Raw genomic sequence first — 18,496 nt, 5'->3', positions numbered from 1 at the left:
TCTGTCTCAGCATATTTGTTATCTCAGTCAAATGGCATGGGAGATCTATCCAATGTAAACACTTACCTGTCTCGTGATTTATAGTGAAGAATCCTTGCGGGTTGCCACTAGTAATTTTGTAGCTCAGCCTGTCACTCGCGCTGGAATCTGGGTCAGTTGCTTCAATCTGTACAACTGACACATCTTTGGGAGAGTTCTCCATGACTTCGGGGTAATAAACTGGCTTAGATGTCTGTGGAGCATTATCATTAACATCCTCAACTTCAATATACACTTCGATGAAGGAGAAGAGAGGCACGACTCCAAGATCAGTGGCAAAAACTGTTAGCCAGTAATGTGATGTAGTTTCGTGGTCCAGAAGGTCTGCTGTTTTTATTATACCTGTGTGAGGAACAAGAAGAGAAATTAAGCATTTAATGTACTGAAATAATACACTGTTGATAACAATGCTTTTGAAAAGCATGGTAAAACATTTATCAATGCAACTACATACTTTTTTAAACAAAGTTTTTGTTAAATTTGGTAATTACTTCAAAAAGGAACAAAAGATTTAAACATTTTCTTATTTACAATCCACATTACCATTTAAGACCATTTCATTCTTCCCAGCCTTACATAAAAAGATACTTTAAAAACCATTCCCCTTAAAATAGGCCATGCTAATAATACATGCAAGATCTTTTGAGAACAAAGGTGAATTGGAGATCATCTCTACTGAAACAGTAGCAAGTCAGAATACAACCACCATGGGGAAAATGACTTATCTAGTCCCCTCAAAGTCTTATATTCCTTAAAGATCATTAATTAAAGTCTTCCTTAAAGACTCCTGCATTGCTAGGAATAAAGTTCTAACCTGCCCAACCTCTCCTTATAACTCAGGCCTTCAAGTCCTGGCAACTTTTACTATCCATGTCTGGTGCAGCCCTCAGAATTCCATATGGAATTTAACAACTTCAGGAAATCTTGCTCTCACGCTCCTTCCGCAACAGATATGTTTGTATCTTTGTTCTAATTTGTGTCTTTTTGTTCCTTCTCGTCTTTCTAACTACCATATTTTAAGTTAATCGTTACCTTAATAACTCTGGTGTGCAACCTACAACAGACATACCCTGTGTTCTCTCCATGTCCCCCCCTCTCTGCAAATTGAAGTACTGGTTCTCTTTTTCCCCCCAATCCTGATGAAGGGCTTTTGATATTCTCTCCCTCAGCACTTCCAGAATTATTTTACATGTTTCCAAACCAAGTTTTTTGCTCCAACCCCCATGATGTCTGGAGTATATGTTAAATTTCCGCTTGCAAGCTATTAAAAGGTTCATACGTTAATGATCACTATCAATTTCAACAGAAAATGTAAAGACCATATGAAGAAAGACTGGATACTCGGCTTGTACTCGCTAGAATTTAGAAGATTGAGGGGGGATCTTATAGAAACTTACAAAATTCTTAAGGGGTTGGACAGGCTAGATGCAGGAAGATTGTTCCCGATGTTGGGGAAATCCAGAACAAGGGGTCACAGTTTAAGGATAAGGGGGAAATCTTTTAGGACCGAGATGAGGAACACATTTTTCACAGAGAGTGGTGAATCTCTGGAATTCTATGCCACAGAAGGTAGTTGAGGCCAGTTCATTGGCTATATTTAAGAGGGAGTTAGATGTGGCCCTTGTGGCTAAAGGGATCAGGGGGTATGGAGAGAAGGCAGGTACAGGATACTGAGTTGGATGATCAGCCATGATCATATTGAATGACGGTGCAGGCTCGAAGGGCCGAATGGCCTACTCCTGCACCTATTTTCTATGTTTCTATGTTTCTATGACCACAGCACTCAAAATAAATATGTTATCATTCCAGTTATACTGAATACTCTATTGTGAAGGAAGAACATTTACATTAATCCTTTGGTAATAATTCAGTGTGTTGAAAGCTTAGAACATTTGTAGATGTTTTGTATTATTTAGCTTTATTCATCATAGATTTAATGAACACCTGCACCATGATGTGCTGAAGCTAGCAGAAGCCAACGTGGATTCTCTTGCAGACTGCAATTAGTTAAAACCAATTATTTGGGTTCTATTGGGGAACAGTAAACATCTATTTTAGCAATATTTATATTGTAAATGTAACAAAGGAAATATTAAAATAAAATATGAGTAGAGGTACACTATTCAACCTGTCAAGTTAAACGCTGTCAAAAAAAATTAGCTGATCGAGACAATACTGATAAAATTATAGAAAGGTCATATTTATGGTAATTTGCTAAAGTCAGCTGACATATGTCTCTGGAAAGTAGCAGCTTGAACTGCAAACATTTTCATATTAAAAACAAACATGGCATTAGATCAAGATTGTGAAGTATTTTAACCTAGTAACTACAGCTTATTTAGCCAACCGTGCATCCATGGTGCAGTGGAGTTCATCACTCCAATCCAAGAATTTGATTAGTTAGGTTTGCAGGGTCTAATATAGAAACAGGCCAGTCTGCAGAGCTCTGGGAGTGGGTCAGGCAATTTAGTTTGTTGCAGTAGATACCGTATATTGCAGAATCCACAATATGGTAATCCAAGTACAGCCTAAGACTTGGAGGAATTTTAAAAAAGTACCGTACAGATTACTTATCGTTTGGTTTTCATAATCTCTCTATGATTAAATAAAGTTATGCTATAATTGAATTATTATACCAATATATTAGATGTAGTTCATTGCATGTTACTCATCCTGATCTGTCTAGTTACATTCTTTGGACCACAAAGTATGAAAACAAGGCCACAAATCAATTAAAATTAGTTTCAACTCTTACATATGAAGCACTTTGCTGCAATGATCAGCCACCATTTCCATGATGGTACAAATTCCATTTTCAAAGGCTATAATGGCATCTTTCAGCAATTGAGTGGCTCTACTAACATGTTTGCACAAATCTACCTTCTCTGAAACCTGATACCACGACTCTCTTTTCTAAATGAATTAATTAAAATGCAAGTAGAGATATTAAATGTCCATTCATTTACAAATATGTAAATATAATGAAGTATTTCTTCATGCTAGACATTTTAAAAAGAGCAGACTTTTTATTACCAAACATCTGGTGCTGTAAATGAATCCTTAACATTTGCCACACTTTCTCATATAATACTTTCTCCTAATCGGAGTTCTCCAGCTTCAATTAGCTAAATATATTTATTTAGAAACAAGGGATGCTGGCTTACAAAAAAAGACAAAGTTCCGGAGTAACTCAGTGGGTCAGACAATCTCTATGGAGAACATGGATAAGTGACATTTTGGATCCAAACCCTTCACCACAACTCCTTGATTCATTCATCCCTTCCCCAGGTACTTTCCCCAACATCTGCAGGAGACGTAACACTTGTCCCTATAATCCTGCCTCACATCCACCCAGGGACCCCAGTGGAACTAACCTCATCTACTGCATCCGGCATTGCCGATATGACCTCCTGTACATTGGCGAGACCAAAAGTAGACTTGGTGACTGTTTTGCCGAAAACACACTTCGATTGCCAAGGCATACTGCATCTCCCAGTTGCTAAACATTTTAACTCCTCTTCCCATTATGGCGTTTCTATCCTGGGCCTCATCCACTGCCAGAGTGAGGCCACATGCAAACTGGTGGAACAGCACATAATCCACGGGTAGTTTACAACCCATTGGTATGAACATTGCGTCCTCCAATTATAGGTAATTGAACCTCCCTCTGTGGACCCTGCACGGTGAGAGGACATTTAATTTCCCATCCCTAACTGCCCTTGAGAGAAGATGGGGATGAGCTGCCTTCATGAACCTTGGCAGTCCTCGGTACACCCACAGTACTGTTAAGCCCAGTCTTCCAAGATTTTAACTCATGAAGGAGCATTTAAGATATGCCTGAGGCAGGATGAAGTGTGGCTTGGAGGGTAATTTTCAGGTGGCAATGCTCCCGCGATTTTGCTACCCTTATTCTTCGAGCTGGCAGATTTGCAGGTTTGAAAGGTGCTATCTAGAGCGTGTTAGTGAGCTGCTGCTGCAGTGCATCATGTAGGTGATACAAATCGCTGCTGCTACACTCATCCAGGCAAGTGGACAATATTCCATCACATTCTGGCTTGATCTTTGTGGATGGTGCAGACACAAAGTGTAGATGGTTTATGCATGCAGCCTATAATGTAGCTACCTCAATACCACTAACCACGCCGAGTCATCTCAGTATAACTGTGATATCTACCCCTTGCTCCTCCCTTGGTTCCAGTACGCCTGAAGACTAGATGCAGTCAGTACTGGGACGTGTTTGACATGTGCCTTTATTAAAGACTCAGTAAAGTTACAGTGTCAGACTGGACTCCTTTACATGGTGTCAGTAAGTTAAACGCCCGCCTCCTGTTTATCGGCTTTTATTTGCCACTAGTTTTACTAGTGTTTAATCCCCTATTTACCATGGCATTCTCGTGCCGCAAGCCCTCTCCCCTTGTCTTTGACGCTGACATTGCGGAGCGATGGGCTACTTTCGTGAAAGACTACAACCACTTCATCAACATCGTGCACCGAAACGACCCTGATGCGGTCAAAGCCTCACTCCTGCTGAACCTTGCCGGTCCCGATGCTATGAAGCGTGCTCAGGCTTTCACTTACAATCCAGCGGTCCTGGATGACAACAACCAGGTCGTCGAGCCGGCGGAATCTGCCAACGACCCGGTATGTCTCTTACGCAAGTTTGCGGAGATTTGTGACTTGCCCTCCAACCGTATATTGGAGCGGGCTAGATTCTTTACAAGGAAACAGCAGCCTGATGAACTTGTTGAATGTTTTATCGCTGACCTGCGCTACCTTGCTCAGCGGTGCCGTTTCGAGAACATGCGTGATCAGCTCACCAGAGATATTTTGGTCACCGGCATGCTAGATCAGAAGCTACGAGCAGAGCTGCTACGAAGACCGGATCTCACCCTGACTGAGGCTATGCATGCATGCCAAATAGCTGAGGTGGTTGCCCCGCTACATGGGCAGAAGGGATCTGACAATCGGGCTATTAATCTGACTGGTGTTGCTATGCCCCGTCGCAAGCAAGACAACGTTCGCCCTGCACCGCGGCTGACTTATGCCGCTCGGGTCCCGCTTGTCAAGAAGTGCCCCAACTGCAATTATGTCCACTCTATGCAGTCGCAGTGCCCAGCATTTGGTAAAGCTTGTAATTTCTGTAAGAAGATGAACCATTTCTCAGCTGCCTGTCGCTCCCGTGGGAACGTTCCTCCAGCTCCCAGACAAGTTTTAAACAACCTTCAACAAGTTGATAACGAATTCGGTTCCCAGTCTTCTGTCAACACTGCCCTCGACTCTATGAGCCCTGTATTTCCATGGGAGATGCCAGTGTTTATTCTCTCCTTCATAATCAATCTCGCCTCCCCGATCCTTCTGTGCTTGTCACTGTCAACAACAAATCCTTCACTGCTAAGCTGGACAAGGGGGCGAAAGTGAATGTTATGTCAAATTCCCTGTTCAGGAAGATAAGAAATAATGAGCTGTTAACTGCTGATCGCTCCACATTGCGTGCTTATGGGGGAGAGGAGCTGAAACCTGTGGGGAGGGCCACCTTCCACTGTGTGCTGAAGAAATCTTTGTGTGACCTGTCGTTTTTCATTCTTGACTGTGACTGTGTGACTCTGTTGAGCAATCAGGCGTGTCAGGATCTCGGGCTGGTGTCCTTTGACCATACTGTCCACGAAGTGCGGGTGATGCTGAATCCACTCTCCGAGTACCCTGACCTATTCGATGATGATCTGGGTAAGCTGCCCCTTGTATACAAGATCGCAACTGACCCGTCGGTTGTACCAGTGGTCCGTGCTCCACACAGGGTGTCGTTTGCCACGAAGGGCAAGGTCGAAGCCATGCTGAAGAACATGGTTGACATGGGAGTGCTTGAAGCTGTCAGCGAACCCACCGAGTGGGTCTCCACCATGGTCGCCACCATGAAGAAGGGTAAGAGCGAGATACGGGTGTGCATCAACCCCAAAGACTTAAATCTGGCAATAAGACATCCTCATTACCCCATGAGGACTGTAGAAGACGTTGCTGCCCAGGTCGGTCAGGCCACGGTGTTCTCTGTCCTTGATGCCAGGAGCTCATTCTGGCAAATACCTCTAGACAAACACTCCTCAGACTTAACCACTTTTGGCACCCCCTTCGGAAGATTCAAATTTTTGCGGATGCCGTTCGGCATCAACTCTGCCAGCGAAGTGTTTCAACGCTCCATGGAGCAGCTGTTTGCTGGCCTGCCGTGTGCCATTATCGTGGATGACATCCTGGTTTATGGGAAAGATGCTGCTGAGCACGACCACAACCTCCGACGGATTCTAGACCGCGCTCGCCAGATCAACTTAAAACTCAACCTGTCAAAGTGCAAGTTCCGTGTGGCTGAAGTACCCTATGTTGGCCACATCTTCACAGCCGACGGGCTGAAACCTGATCCGCAGAAGACCAACGCTATCTCCGAGCTGCCTGCCCCGACCGACGTGACCAGCCTGCAGCGTTTCCTGGGCATGGTCAACTATTTGGGAAAGTTCATCCCCGACCTCAGCGAGTTGAGCGCACCCCTGAGGCAACTGACGAAAATAGACACTGCCTGGTCCTGGTTTCCCCAACACCAGCAGGCTTTCGACCTTCTCAAAACAAAGCTGATTAGCACACCGACTCTCAAGTTTTTCGATCTGCAACGTCCAATTGTAGTTACGTGTGATGCTTCCCGCTTCGGACTCGGTGCTGCCTGCCTGCAACTCCATGATGACGGCTCGCTGCAGCCCATTTCTTATGCCTCGCGTACCATGACAGACACTGAGCAGCGCTATGCACAAATCGAGAAGGAGCTTCTTGCGGTTGTATTCGCCTGCTCCAAGTTCAAGGACTTCCTTTTCGGTACCAGGTTCACCGTCGAGACGGTTCATCAACCCTTGGTGACCATCCTCAATAAGCCTATCCACATTGCTCCAGCTAGACTCCAGCGCATGATGTTACAGCTCCAGTGGTTCGACTTTCTGATCGTGTACAAGAGGGGCACCGAGATGCATGTGGCCGACGCGCTGTCCCGGGTCCCCCCGCTCCTCCTGTGACAGGCACCCCTACGAGCAGGAGAATCTGCAATATGTCCTAAATGTCAACTTTGTTCCCTCTAAGCAGCTGCAGTGCCTGGTTGAGCACACCGCCAACGACCCCGACCTGCAACAGCTTGCAGCTGTCATCCAGCGGGGGCGGCCCAGCAGACGCACCTCACTGCCTGCGGGCGCCAACCGCTTCTTTCTGGTCCGCGACGAGCTTGTGCTCCGGGACGGCATCATCATCAAGGGTCACAAGGTGGTTGTCCCTGCATCCTTATACGACTTGTACTACAACGCTGCCCACATGGGGCATCCCGGAGCCGATGCCACCGTCTCACATGCGCAAGAACAATACTATTGGCCCGGCATGGCCAAGTACATTAAAGCCCGAGTAGCCTGTCCCGATTGCAACACTCTTGCCCCACATCAGCAGCGCCAGCCACCTCTGCAGCAGCCTGCGCCTGCCATGCCCTGGACCTCGCTGGCTGCTGACATATTCAAATGGCGAGGCAAGCAATACCTGGTGTTGGTTGATTCATACTACAACTGGTTCGAGGTGGACCTTCTCCCTGCTATCACCTCTGAAATGGTTATCAGTAAGCTGCGCAGACACTTTGCTACCTTTGGGTCCCCGGTCCGCATGCAGACCGACAACGGCCGTCAGTTCACCAGTGCAGAATTCCAGGCTTTCGCTGTGAAGTGGAACTTCACTCACTATACCAGCAGCCCCGAATACCCGCAGAGCAACGGCCTGGCCGAGCGAGCTGTCCGCTGTGCCAAGAATTTGCTCGAGCAGGCTCGTCTCTCCAATGGTGACTTCTACCTGGGTCTACTAAACCTTCGCAACATCTCACGGGACTCTACCATGCGATCCCCTGCCCAGCGTCTGATGTCCCGCGTGCTTCGCCCACCGATGCCGATCGCCCAACAATCCCTGGTGCCCAAGGTCCTCCAGCCTGCTGCCGTCCAGCAACGGATCGTTCACAAGCATGAGGTACAGCGCCGCTCTCACGACAAGTCCTGCCGCCCGCTCTCACCACTACTGCCTGGCCAGGTCGTCCGCATGCAGACAGCCACCAGATTCTCCCGACTCGCAACCATTGTTGGTGTGGACGACTCCCCGAGATCTTACCTGGTGGATTTTGATGGAACTGTCTACCGCCGGAGCCGCCAGCACCTGTTGGCCGTTAACGAGCCTCAGCCTCCTCCTGCGGATCCCTACGCTCCTCCGTTGCGTTTCAAGCCTGTCATTATTAATTACCCCACAGCTCCCTGCATGCCCCGGTCAGTCGCTTGCCGCGTTCTCCTCCTTCTGCGCTTCCTGGTTTCCGGCAGATGATCTCCTCCCCTGCTCGTTCTCCTTCTCCTCCTTCTCCCCCGTCTCCTCCTCCTGGATCACCCGTGCCGGCTGGGTCGCCTCCCGCATTCCCGGTTGGGTCTCCACCTGCTTCCTCCCTCCCGGCTGCTGCTGCTCCGCATCCTCTTCTATCTGGTGGGGAGGGTGATGGTGCTATACGCACACGCTCGGGTCGGGTTGTCAAACCTCCTGTCCGCTACGGTGATTTTGTTTAAATTTGCATGTGTTGTATAATCACACTTTTGTATTGTATTGTATTGTATTGTATTCAATTTATTGTCATTGTCTCAATTAGAGACAACGAAATGAATTTCCCTTACAGGCAGTATCATAAAAATTAAATAAATAATAAATAATAAAACATTAAAAATAAAATTGAATTTAAAAAAAAGCACAAACACAGAAAGTCCACGACACAACATAACATAAATGGCACCAAGGTGAGGAAGGCACCATAGTCCAGCCAGCCTCCCCTCCGTTCTTCCCAGATGTTCATCCGTGGTCGGGACCTTCCGAGCACCCGCAGTCGCTGCCCTGGGTGGCCCGATGCCCAGGCCCTCTCGCCGGGCCGATGGAACACCGACGCCGATCCCCGACGGTGAACATCCTCCTCCTCAGCGGCCCGAACCTCCAGATCAGCCGCCTGCCGCAGCCGGAGTCCGCAGCTCCCGAGTGCGCAGGCCGAGCCTGGCAGAGTCGCAGGACTCCGCGCTGTCCATCAGCGCCGCCCGCGTAGGGAGCCCCTGTTATAACTTCAATTTTAGATTTCTAAGGGAAAGGATGTAGATGGCTTATGCATGCAACCTATAATGTAGCTACCTCAATGCCACTAACCACGCCCAGTCATCTCAGTATAACTGTGATATATTCCCCTTGCTCCTCCCTTGGTTCCAGTACGCCTGAAGACTAGATGCAGTCAGTACTGGGACGTGTTTGACATGTGCCTTTATTAAAGACTCAGTAAAGTTACAGTGTGTCAGACTGGACTCCTTTACTGCAAATGGTCGTTTACAAAAGAAAACAAAAAGTTGGAGTAACTCAGTGGGTCAGGCAACATCTCTGGAAGACCTGGATAGGTGACATTTCAGGTCGGGACCCTTCTTCAGACTTATTGCGGTCGTGGAGAGAAAGCTGGAAAAGAGGCGAGGGTGAAACAAAGCCACCTTCAAAGTAAGTGTTAGGTGGAGAGGCGAGGGGGAGTTTATTGGCAGATGGATTGACAAAAGCCAGAGATAAAACAGAGACAGAGGTAGGATAAGGAGAGAAGAGGAGTGAAATGTGATGCAAGAGGAAGAGAATTATCCAGAGATAATTCCAGAGATGCTACCTGACCCACTGAGTTACTGTACCACTGTTTTTATGCAGATGGTGAACATGGTTTGGGGAGAGTTACTCGCCACATGATTCCTAGACTCGGAACTGCTCCTGCAACCCCATTGTATATCTGGCTGCTCCAATTCAGTTTCTGCTTAGTGGCAACACCTGGTATGTTGATAGTGTGGAATTTGGTAATGGTAATGCCAGTGAATGTCAGGCGATGACAACTGGATTTTCCCTTGATGGATATCCTGACACTTGTGTGGAGTGAATATTACTTGCCACCTATTAGCCCACTACGCGAGTCTAGATTCGTTAGGTCGTGGCCTGCTCCATTATCGGAGGAGACCTGAATGAAGGTGGTGAACATTGTGTAATCATCAGTGAACATCTCTACTTCTGATCGTACGATTGAAGGAAGATCATTGATGGAGCAGCTGAAGATGGTCGGGCCGGGACACTAACCTGAGGAACTGCCACAGCAATGCCCTGTGGCTGAGATTAAAATATAAATGTTGACATATCACTCCAAAACCTCGTCATTTGGTTAAAGAGTCTAGTTCCTAAATAACTGTACGCCTATCATAAAGGGTGGCACAGCAGTAGAGTTTACTGCCTTACAGCGTCAGAGGCGCGGGTTCTGTACGGAGTTTGTACATTCTCCCTGTTACCATGTGGGTTTTCTCAGAGATCTTCGTTTTCATCCCACACTCCAAAGAGGTGCAGGTTTGTAGGTTAATTGGCTTTGGTATAAATGTAAATTGTCCCTAGTGTGTAGGATAGTGTGCGGGGTAATGTGCGGGGATCGCTGGTCGGTGCGGACTCGGTGGGCCGAAGGGCCCGTTTCCGCACTGTGTCTCCAAACTAAACCAAAGCAAACGCCCAAACAAATATAACCAGAAGTTTCACAAAATTGTTTATGCCATCAAACTATTCACCTTAATTCTCAGATTTGCTTTGCCATAATAATTATGCATATGAAAAGGTGCTTAAATTGTTTCTATGGTCCAATTTTAGGGGATTAAATGGAACTGTCAAAATGCAGATTTATTACATATACTGCAAGGCAAAACATAATTGAAAAGTAATTTAGAACATTTTGTGAAAACAACCAAGATACAAAATTAATGATTACATAAATCTATGTCAAAGGTAATCAAAAACATAATCCTCTTTCCATTGTTCCATGACTCCTCACACCACCCCACAGACTTGCTAATTTGGGCTACAATAATCATTCTAATCGACCCAGTTACACAGAGATATGAGAAGTTGAATCTTTTTGGGCAAATGAATATAAACAGAATTTTAAACAATTGCTATCAAAATGTGTGCTAAATAATTAAAATAGTGAGTAAAACAATGTTATGGTGATCAGGATGCAACAGTCAGTGTCTGCTATATTCATTTTTATTCATCTATGACTTCAAACAATCACCAGCAAGAAATTATGAACCTTTGAACTATTATATTAGATTGAAAAGTCAAACACGCATTTAATCAATCATTTTTGATTCAGTTGTTAACAAGAATTGCTTTGAGATTTTCTTAAACTCACTTATCTTGTCAACAGCCAAGCATTCTGGCCTTCATGTCTAAATGGTTCAATGCTCTATGAACAAATGCATCAACAAAGCATTTGGATAATAAGGCCATTTATAAATTGATAATGTGAAAGAAGCACTTTACTCACAACCTCTGCTTATGATATCTCAACCGAATGGTAATCTTTCACCCATTTTAGCTTGAATATTATCTAGTAAATTATACTGTGCATGTCAAACAACCTCAAGGTTGTACGAAAATGAGAACAGAAATGGATAACGAATAGTCTCCATTAAATACCAGATTCTGTTGTTAACACGCAACTCACTCTGCAGCAAAACCTCAAATAAAACTTCAATCCACCTCTCAAATATTATCAAGAGAAGCTACATTATAAAGCAACCGATACACGAAAACTTGAGTGCAGTTAGTGTGGAAAATATAATTATTTTCAGTTATTTAAAAAGCAAATGCATTTCCATTGCTCAACACACGTCTTATACTGCCACTGTATCATATTGTTGAAAAACAACAAATTTTCAATACTTAAAAGGATTTTATTTTGCAAAAAAAACTTTTGGTTTTCTGGATTAATTAAAGAGCAATCAGAAATAGACTTTATATTATAATATTTGTTTTATCCTTCAACTTAGATATGTACAATCCAAGTCATCCCATCTTCCCTCATTATATTTTGCATTTTCAAACACTACTGCAATTTCTTTACAAACACTGAATTCTATAAACGAATATTCAGGCAAAAGAACTGTAGGTTCAAATAACCATGTGAGCAACAGGTTTGTTCACACGTGCCAGAGGAAAAAATGATGGATCTTTTCAAACTTATCCTCATGCCTTCAACCCCTTGATTTGACATTGTGCTGCAGCATTCCATAGCTTGCAATCATCATTTTTTCTCTTCTTTGACTCAAAGAATTTTACATGTAGCATGTGGATGCCGTTAATTTAATGTGAATCCCCAAAAACACTATGATAGCGTTGAACTGCCCGGTGAAAGTGGTCAATTCCTTTGCATTGAAGTGCTGTCAGTATGCTTATGTAAGAAGCTTTGACCCAACAAAGGAACTGTGTTTCATATCGGAGTTGGGATAACATTCAATTTCAATAGGACTTAGTGCAGTATTACTGCTTGCTTTCTCCCTTTGTGCGTTATCTTTAATGAATGGCATTAAACATGGTGCAGCCACAGACAAGAGGGCTGGTTATTGTTGAACCCCGGACAATGTCTTAAGGAACTGTTGGAGCAAGATGTCAGCACTACAACCACCTTCCTTGTAGTAGGTGAAGGTGCAGCCAGTAAATGAGCCATCTCTTGATGTAAATTACTTTCAACTGTCTTCAAACAATTGTATATCCATCTATATACATGTTCAAAATCAATATCAATATCAATATCAATTTTATTCGTCACTTGCACATAAAGTGCAAGTGAAATGAATTTGCCAGCAGCGGTACAATGAAAAAAAGAACACACAAAAACACAATAAAGATTTAACACAAACATCCACCACAGCATTTATCACTGTGGTGGAAGGTACAAAAACTGGCCAGTCCTCCTCCATTTTCCCCGTGGTCGGGACCTCAGCCAGACGTACAGACAAGGTAAAGTCCAGGTAAGTCCCGAATCGTTCTTCGATATCATATATTTACTCGGTGACTCTTGTGTTAAATCTCAATAAACCATTCATAGAATCGTACATTCTCTGTTTCCTTTGATAATTCATTTAAACCAGTCAACCATGATAACCATGCCAGATTAGTTAAGTTATTAACCGTCAGAAATTTAGTGTTGTGGTCAGGAACCACAAATGTTATGACTTGATGAATAACAAGTGTGGTATAAAGGGTATAAACAGATGGATAAACTTGGACACAAAATGAAATTACATGCAGTAAAATATTCCTTCCTCAATGATATATGGAGAAATCTCAATACATTCAAAGCAGAAATACTCCCATGTAACATTATTCATCAACACACGCTGAAAAGTAATGCCCACTCTCAACTACAACTTACTTTCCCCGCTACATTTTTTAATCAAACACAAGTAAATTTCCATGCTAAGTGCAGGAATCCCTACCTATAAACTGCAAATAGCTCACAAGGAAGCAACATGCAGAAAATAATTCTCCACTGAGTTTCCTTAGTTTGATGTAAATTAGTACATTTACAGAATTACATGGGATTGGATTTGGGCACCAAATTCCCACGGGGTGGAAGCAGACAGCTTTATCTGCCATGGTTTGAAGCGGGAAACAGCTGAAAAAAACCCAAAGTAATCCAGTGGCAGTACATAAATGCCACTGGCAAGCTTCATTGCCATTGAAGGCTAGAGGTTCCATGCATGAAGTGGAAGCATTAGGGCTGACAAGGCTTGAGTGGTTCTGTAAGAAACTGAAAAAGGCCATCATGTATGGTTTCAAGTGTTTACTAGTAACACAGATTTATCAGGGGAAGGCAAGTAGCTGAAAGGACGTACAAGCAGAAAATCAAAGTGTACGCTGTCAGTGGCCCGCAATTATGCTATGAAGCCAGATGATATTCTTCTTCCAAAACCATATTTTGCAAAAGCCTAAAAACAAGCTTTTTTAAGTCTGCTTGTTAAGCCATCCCAGAATTTAAAAACTAGTCAAAATGTTTCCTGAATCTTACCTCCATCCCTCCTACTTCCCCTCCCCCGCCCCTCACCCATCCCCCAATTTAATTCAGGATGTTGCACCTGGAAACCAATCCCTAGAATTGTTTTACCCAGAAATATGGCAGAACAGAAACTAATTTATAGACAAAGGTGAATTTGCACAACACAAAATAAATCTCAAATTTCTGCACATGTAAAATAGATAACAATCTGGTAACCTGTTGAACATCCTTGCCACTGCACGAAATCATTATCCAACTTACAACAAGGCCAAGACTGCAGCTTGGGATTTAAAATTACAGTGAACTCCGAATGTAAATTGAGCGCCTATTCTTAAAGTAACTGTAAGGTGAAGCAAAAGGAAGGTCTCTGTTTCTGGCAGGTTTCATGATGTTGTTTGCTCAGTACCAGACTCTAAAGTCACAATTTTATTCACATTATTACCACAATATAAAGCAAAGGTGAAAAGAATGTACCAGGTATTTATGAAAACAATGCTCCTCATATGCCAAATATGCTTGTAAATTGTAGTATTGCTTATATTTTAAGAAACATAGAAACATAGAAAATAGGTGCAGGAGGAGGCCATTCGGCCCTTCGAGCCAGCACTGCCATTCATTGTGATCATGGCTGATCATCCCCTATCAATAACCCGTGCCTGCCTTCTCCCCATATCCCTTGACTCCACTAGCCCCTAGAGCTCTATCTAACTCTCTCTTAAATCCATCCAGTGATTTGGCCTCCACTGCCCTCTGTGGCAGGGAATTCCACAACTTCACACTTCTCAGGTTTCTCAGTTCTGTTCGCTCTCTGCTCTTCAGAGGACATGAATAAACCTTATAATGACAAACCAAAGTAAATAATCACCTTTCTCCTGGAATTATTGTCTAACTCTGCACACAATCAAATTTTCTTTTCCTGGTATTCTAGTGCCTGAAATCCAAACAGTTAACAGAAGTGCACATCACATCCCCTTTTCACATTTGCAGATCATGTATTTATGCTCATTCTGTTAACCCTTCTTGATGAAAGGGTCAGTTTTATGCAAAAACTATTACTCACCAGAGGCCTCATTTGAATCATTGCACATACAGTTTAGAACACACACATTTGCACGTTCGCTGTGGCTAATCACTAGGCACTCAGTATGGATCCAAGCCAAAACTGGGTAGCTGCTCATCCGTCAACATGGTCTCACAACTAATAGTCAATGACAGGCCATTGTCCCTTTTTGAGTTTCAGTACAGTGTTGACATTTACTGCCCAAAGCTAGAATACTAAGCAACAGAATACCAAACAGAAAGCAGATTTTATATATCTTTTGCGAATTAAGTGGACGTTAACCCCCTTACCCCCAAAAAGGTACAAGCACGCTGACCAACAACTAGAGTTTAATGAAGCCATTTCAAAGGTTGGAACCAAGCTTGCAAAATTAATATTAAATTAAGTAATAATTACTTGTTAGATATCAGGTATATGCAATTTGACGTGTAACTTTGTACTGGTCCAGGTTCAGATTCTTCCCTACAGCCATCAGGCTATAAAACACTACAACCTCAAATAAATTGTGAACTACAATAGACTGTTATTATTGCATGACTATTGTTTGTTTTTTAAGTGTGTGTGTCTGTGTGTGTACACACACACACACACACAACCTTTATTTTTTTTTCTCTCTCTTTTATCATATTGTTTACAGTGTACAATGTTTACATATTCTGTTGTGCAAGTAAGAATTTAATTGTTCTATTTGGGACATACGACAATAAAACACTCTTGACTCTTGGTCTTCCAAAAGTCTTTTAGTAAATTATTGTGTTTTGTGAAGTGTTCATCTACTATCTCTATATAACTAAAAGCCTTCGTCTTGTTTGTGCCCACAATGTGTCAATCTGGTTTTCCTATCTTCTTCCAAATGCCAGGCAACAGCCTTCCCATTTTCACATATCCTACTCACATTTTCCCCGTTGTGGCGATAAACATCTTCCCATCGCATTCCCACCTATATTTCCGGTTATAAATGTTTTAAATTTTAAAAACAGCCCCAAAAAACTCACCCATTTCGGAAAAAAAATCCGAGTGACGTCGTAATGCACTCGCAAGGCAGGATGGGACACTCCGGGAGGGAGGGGCACTCCAGCGCTCGCGGTGAACGGGGAGTGGCGGCGTTTGCGGCGCCCGACACCTGGTGGGGAGGGTGGTGCCGCGGGCCGAGCCCGGGAACTGCACCTGGGTTGGAGCTGAGCCTGGTGCTGGAGTTGGAGTGAGGGCCGAGCCCGAGGCTTCGGATGGGGCCGTGACCAGGGCCAAGAAAGAGGCCGCCGCTGGAACCAAGGACGAGCCTGGGTCCGGGGTCAGGGACAAGCCCGGCGATGAAGTCAGCGCCTGGACTGGAGCCCAGGCGGCGGCCGAGCTGACGGCTGAAGTCTACAACCAGGGCCGGGCAGAGTACGAGAACCAGGCCGAGCTCCAGGCCCTGGCGCTGCTCTACGACCTGGGTAGGTCCTGGGACAGGAAATAGGAGAGGAGGATGAGGAGGAGGGAGATGGGGTGGGGAGTGGGGTGGTAGAGGGAGATTTGGGGGGGGGGGTGGGGGAGGGAGATGGTGAGGGGTGGAGGAGGGAGATGGTGAGGGGTGGAGGAGGGAGATGGGGTGGGGAGTGTGGTAGAGAGGAGAAATATCCTGGGGAGGTGAGGAGGGAAAGTGGGGCTATTGAGAGAGAGAGGAGGGGGTAGGGAGGGTAGTTGCCACGTCTACACTCCCTCTCTCACCCCCTCCTCTCTACCCTCCCTCCCCCTCTCTACCCCCTCCCTATCTACCCTCCCCCACACTTTACCCCCCTCCCTGTCTCTCTCTCTCTACCCCCCTCCCTCTCTCTACACCCCTCTACCCTCCCTCTCTGCCCCCCCCCCCTTCCCCATCTTCTCTAGGCAATAAAGAGAGAGGGTGAAGAGGAGGAGGAGTGAGTGCTGGGGGATGAGGAGAAATGTGCACTATTGCGTTAAGGGAACGGCTTGCATTGGGGGAACGGGCGAGTGTGGAATCTTGCGTTGGGGGAAGCAGACCCAACGGGTCTGCACTTGGGTCTAGTGATAAATAAATGTCAATTACATGGATTAAAACACAGATCAAAAAGGTTTAAGTAATGCACGACTGCTAGGTCCCAAAACCTTCCATGGCACAGTTTATAGAACTTTGAAAAACGTTGATAATAATTATGTGTTTGCATGCAAGTATTATCGACAGAACTCCGAAAAGCAGCTGTTCTCAACAGAATACGGACATACACAGACTATGTTTTACAAGGTATCAGCATTGAGCTGCAAGGTACTGGTGTTAACATTTCAAATTGAAGGACCCCAAAAAAGTTTAGAAAATGTGCTTATGTTAATGGTTTAAAATGCACTTTCCTTTCACAGCTGAAAGCACAGGTCCAAATGATTGGCTTGGAGAAGACAAACAGCTATTCTATCTCACAAAATATGTGTTCTCTGTCTAATTCTATCAGGGGAAAAAACATCTTACTGCTGGATTAATGCCAAGTTACTTTTCCTTGCACAAGAAAAACTACTTTTTATACTGATTACACCTTTCCTTTAAAAAGTTGAAGCAAAGTAGTCTATATAGTTTACAGCAAACTGACAAAACAACAAAATATGTCTGAATAGCATTAATAGTTGACAAAAGTACCAGTACAAGAACTAAGTAGCAATGAAGAAAAAAGTGATCACAGACCTAGATGTTCATAACCTAGATAAAATTAATGGCATACTAATACAAAATGCTTGGATTAATAATGTATTACCCCAACATAATAATTTTTGGGTGGTGGTTGGGTGTTTTTCTGACTGGAAAACTGAAACAAGTGTTGTACCTCAAGATCAGTACTGGGACCTTTGCTTATTGTACTATATATAAATAACTTGGATGAAAATGTAAGTGGTCTGATTTGAAGGCTTACAGTTGACAAGAAAATTAGTGGAGTTGTAGACAGCAAAGGTGGTAGGTTGTCTTTGGATACAGTGGGGCACAAATCAGCTGGAAAGCTGGGCAAAACTGGTGCATAGAATTTAATCTATTTTAATAGAATTTTCCCCATGTGTACAGCAGGACGTTTCTACAACCAGAGAACGTAGGTTTGATGTGAAAGGAGAAAAATTTAAAGTGAGATCTGGTTTAAAGGTAGGTTTTCCACAGAGGTGGTGGTGGAGCCAGGAACATGACAGTGTTTGAAAAGGCATTTGGACATGTAATTAGATAGGAACGGAGTAAAGGGCACAGGCCTGATGCAGGCAAATAGTACATAGGCATTGTGAGCATGGATGACATGGGCCGAAAGGGTTTAATTCAGAGCTGTATGATAAAGGCTATCCTTATCAGAGTGTGATGAGATAACTTGTGGTGCAGTTGGCATAATTTGTCTGTCAGTAACACAATTCCGTTCATACTGAATACTGTGTAATGACCGATAAGATTCTATTGGAAATAATCTAAATGTACTCATTTGGGATTTCAAATTCAAGTCCATATTATTTGCTAATCTGAG

The 18,496-nt window shown here is 44.1% G+C and overlaps 1 protein-coding gene across 6 annotated transcripts in view; it reads right to left on the bottom strand.

Moving 5' to 3' along the window:
- The window catches only part of fat1 (FAT atypical cadherin 1), a 197,443-nt gene that overhangs the window by 131,673 nt on the left and 47,274 nt on the right, over window positions 1–18,496 (bottom strand). For all 6 annotated transcript variants that reach the window (XM_033029649.1, XM_033029641.1, XM_033029665.1 and 3 more), the window contains exon 3: window positions 67–381. In XM_033029649.1, the coding sequence (XP_032885540.1) occupies window positions 67–381 (315 nt within the window). The remainder of the gene's footprint in view (window positions 1–66; window positions 382–18,496) is intronic.

The sequence above is a fragment of the Amblyraja radiata genome, chromosome 1, assembly GCF_010909765.2.
Source record: "Amblyraja radiata isolate CabotCenter1 chromosome 1, sAmbRad1.1.pri, whole genome shotgun sequence".
In the NCBI taxonomy this organism is placed as follows: domain Eukaryota; kingdom Metazoa; phylum Chordata; class Chondrichthyes; order Rajiformes; family Rajidae; genus Amblyraja; species Amblyraja radiata.
Note: the sequence above shows the minus strand (reverse complement) of the source record. Positions and strands in the feature narration are given on the sequence as shown.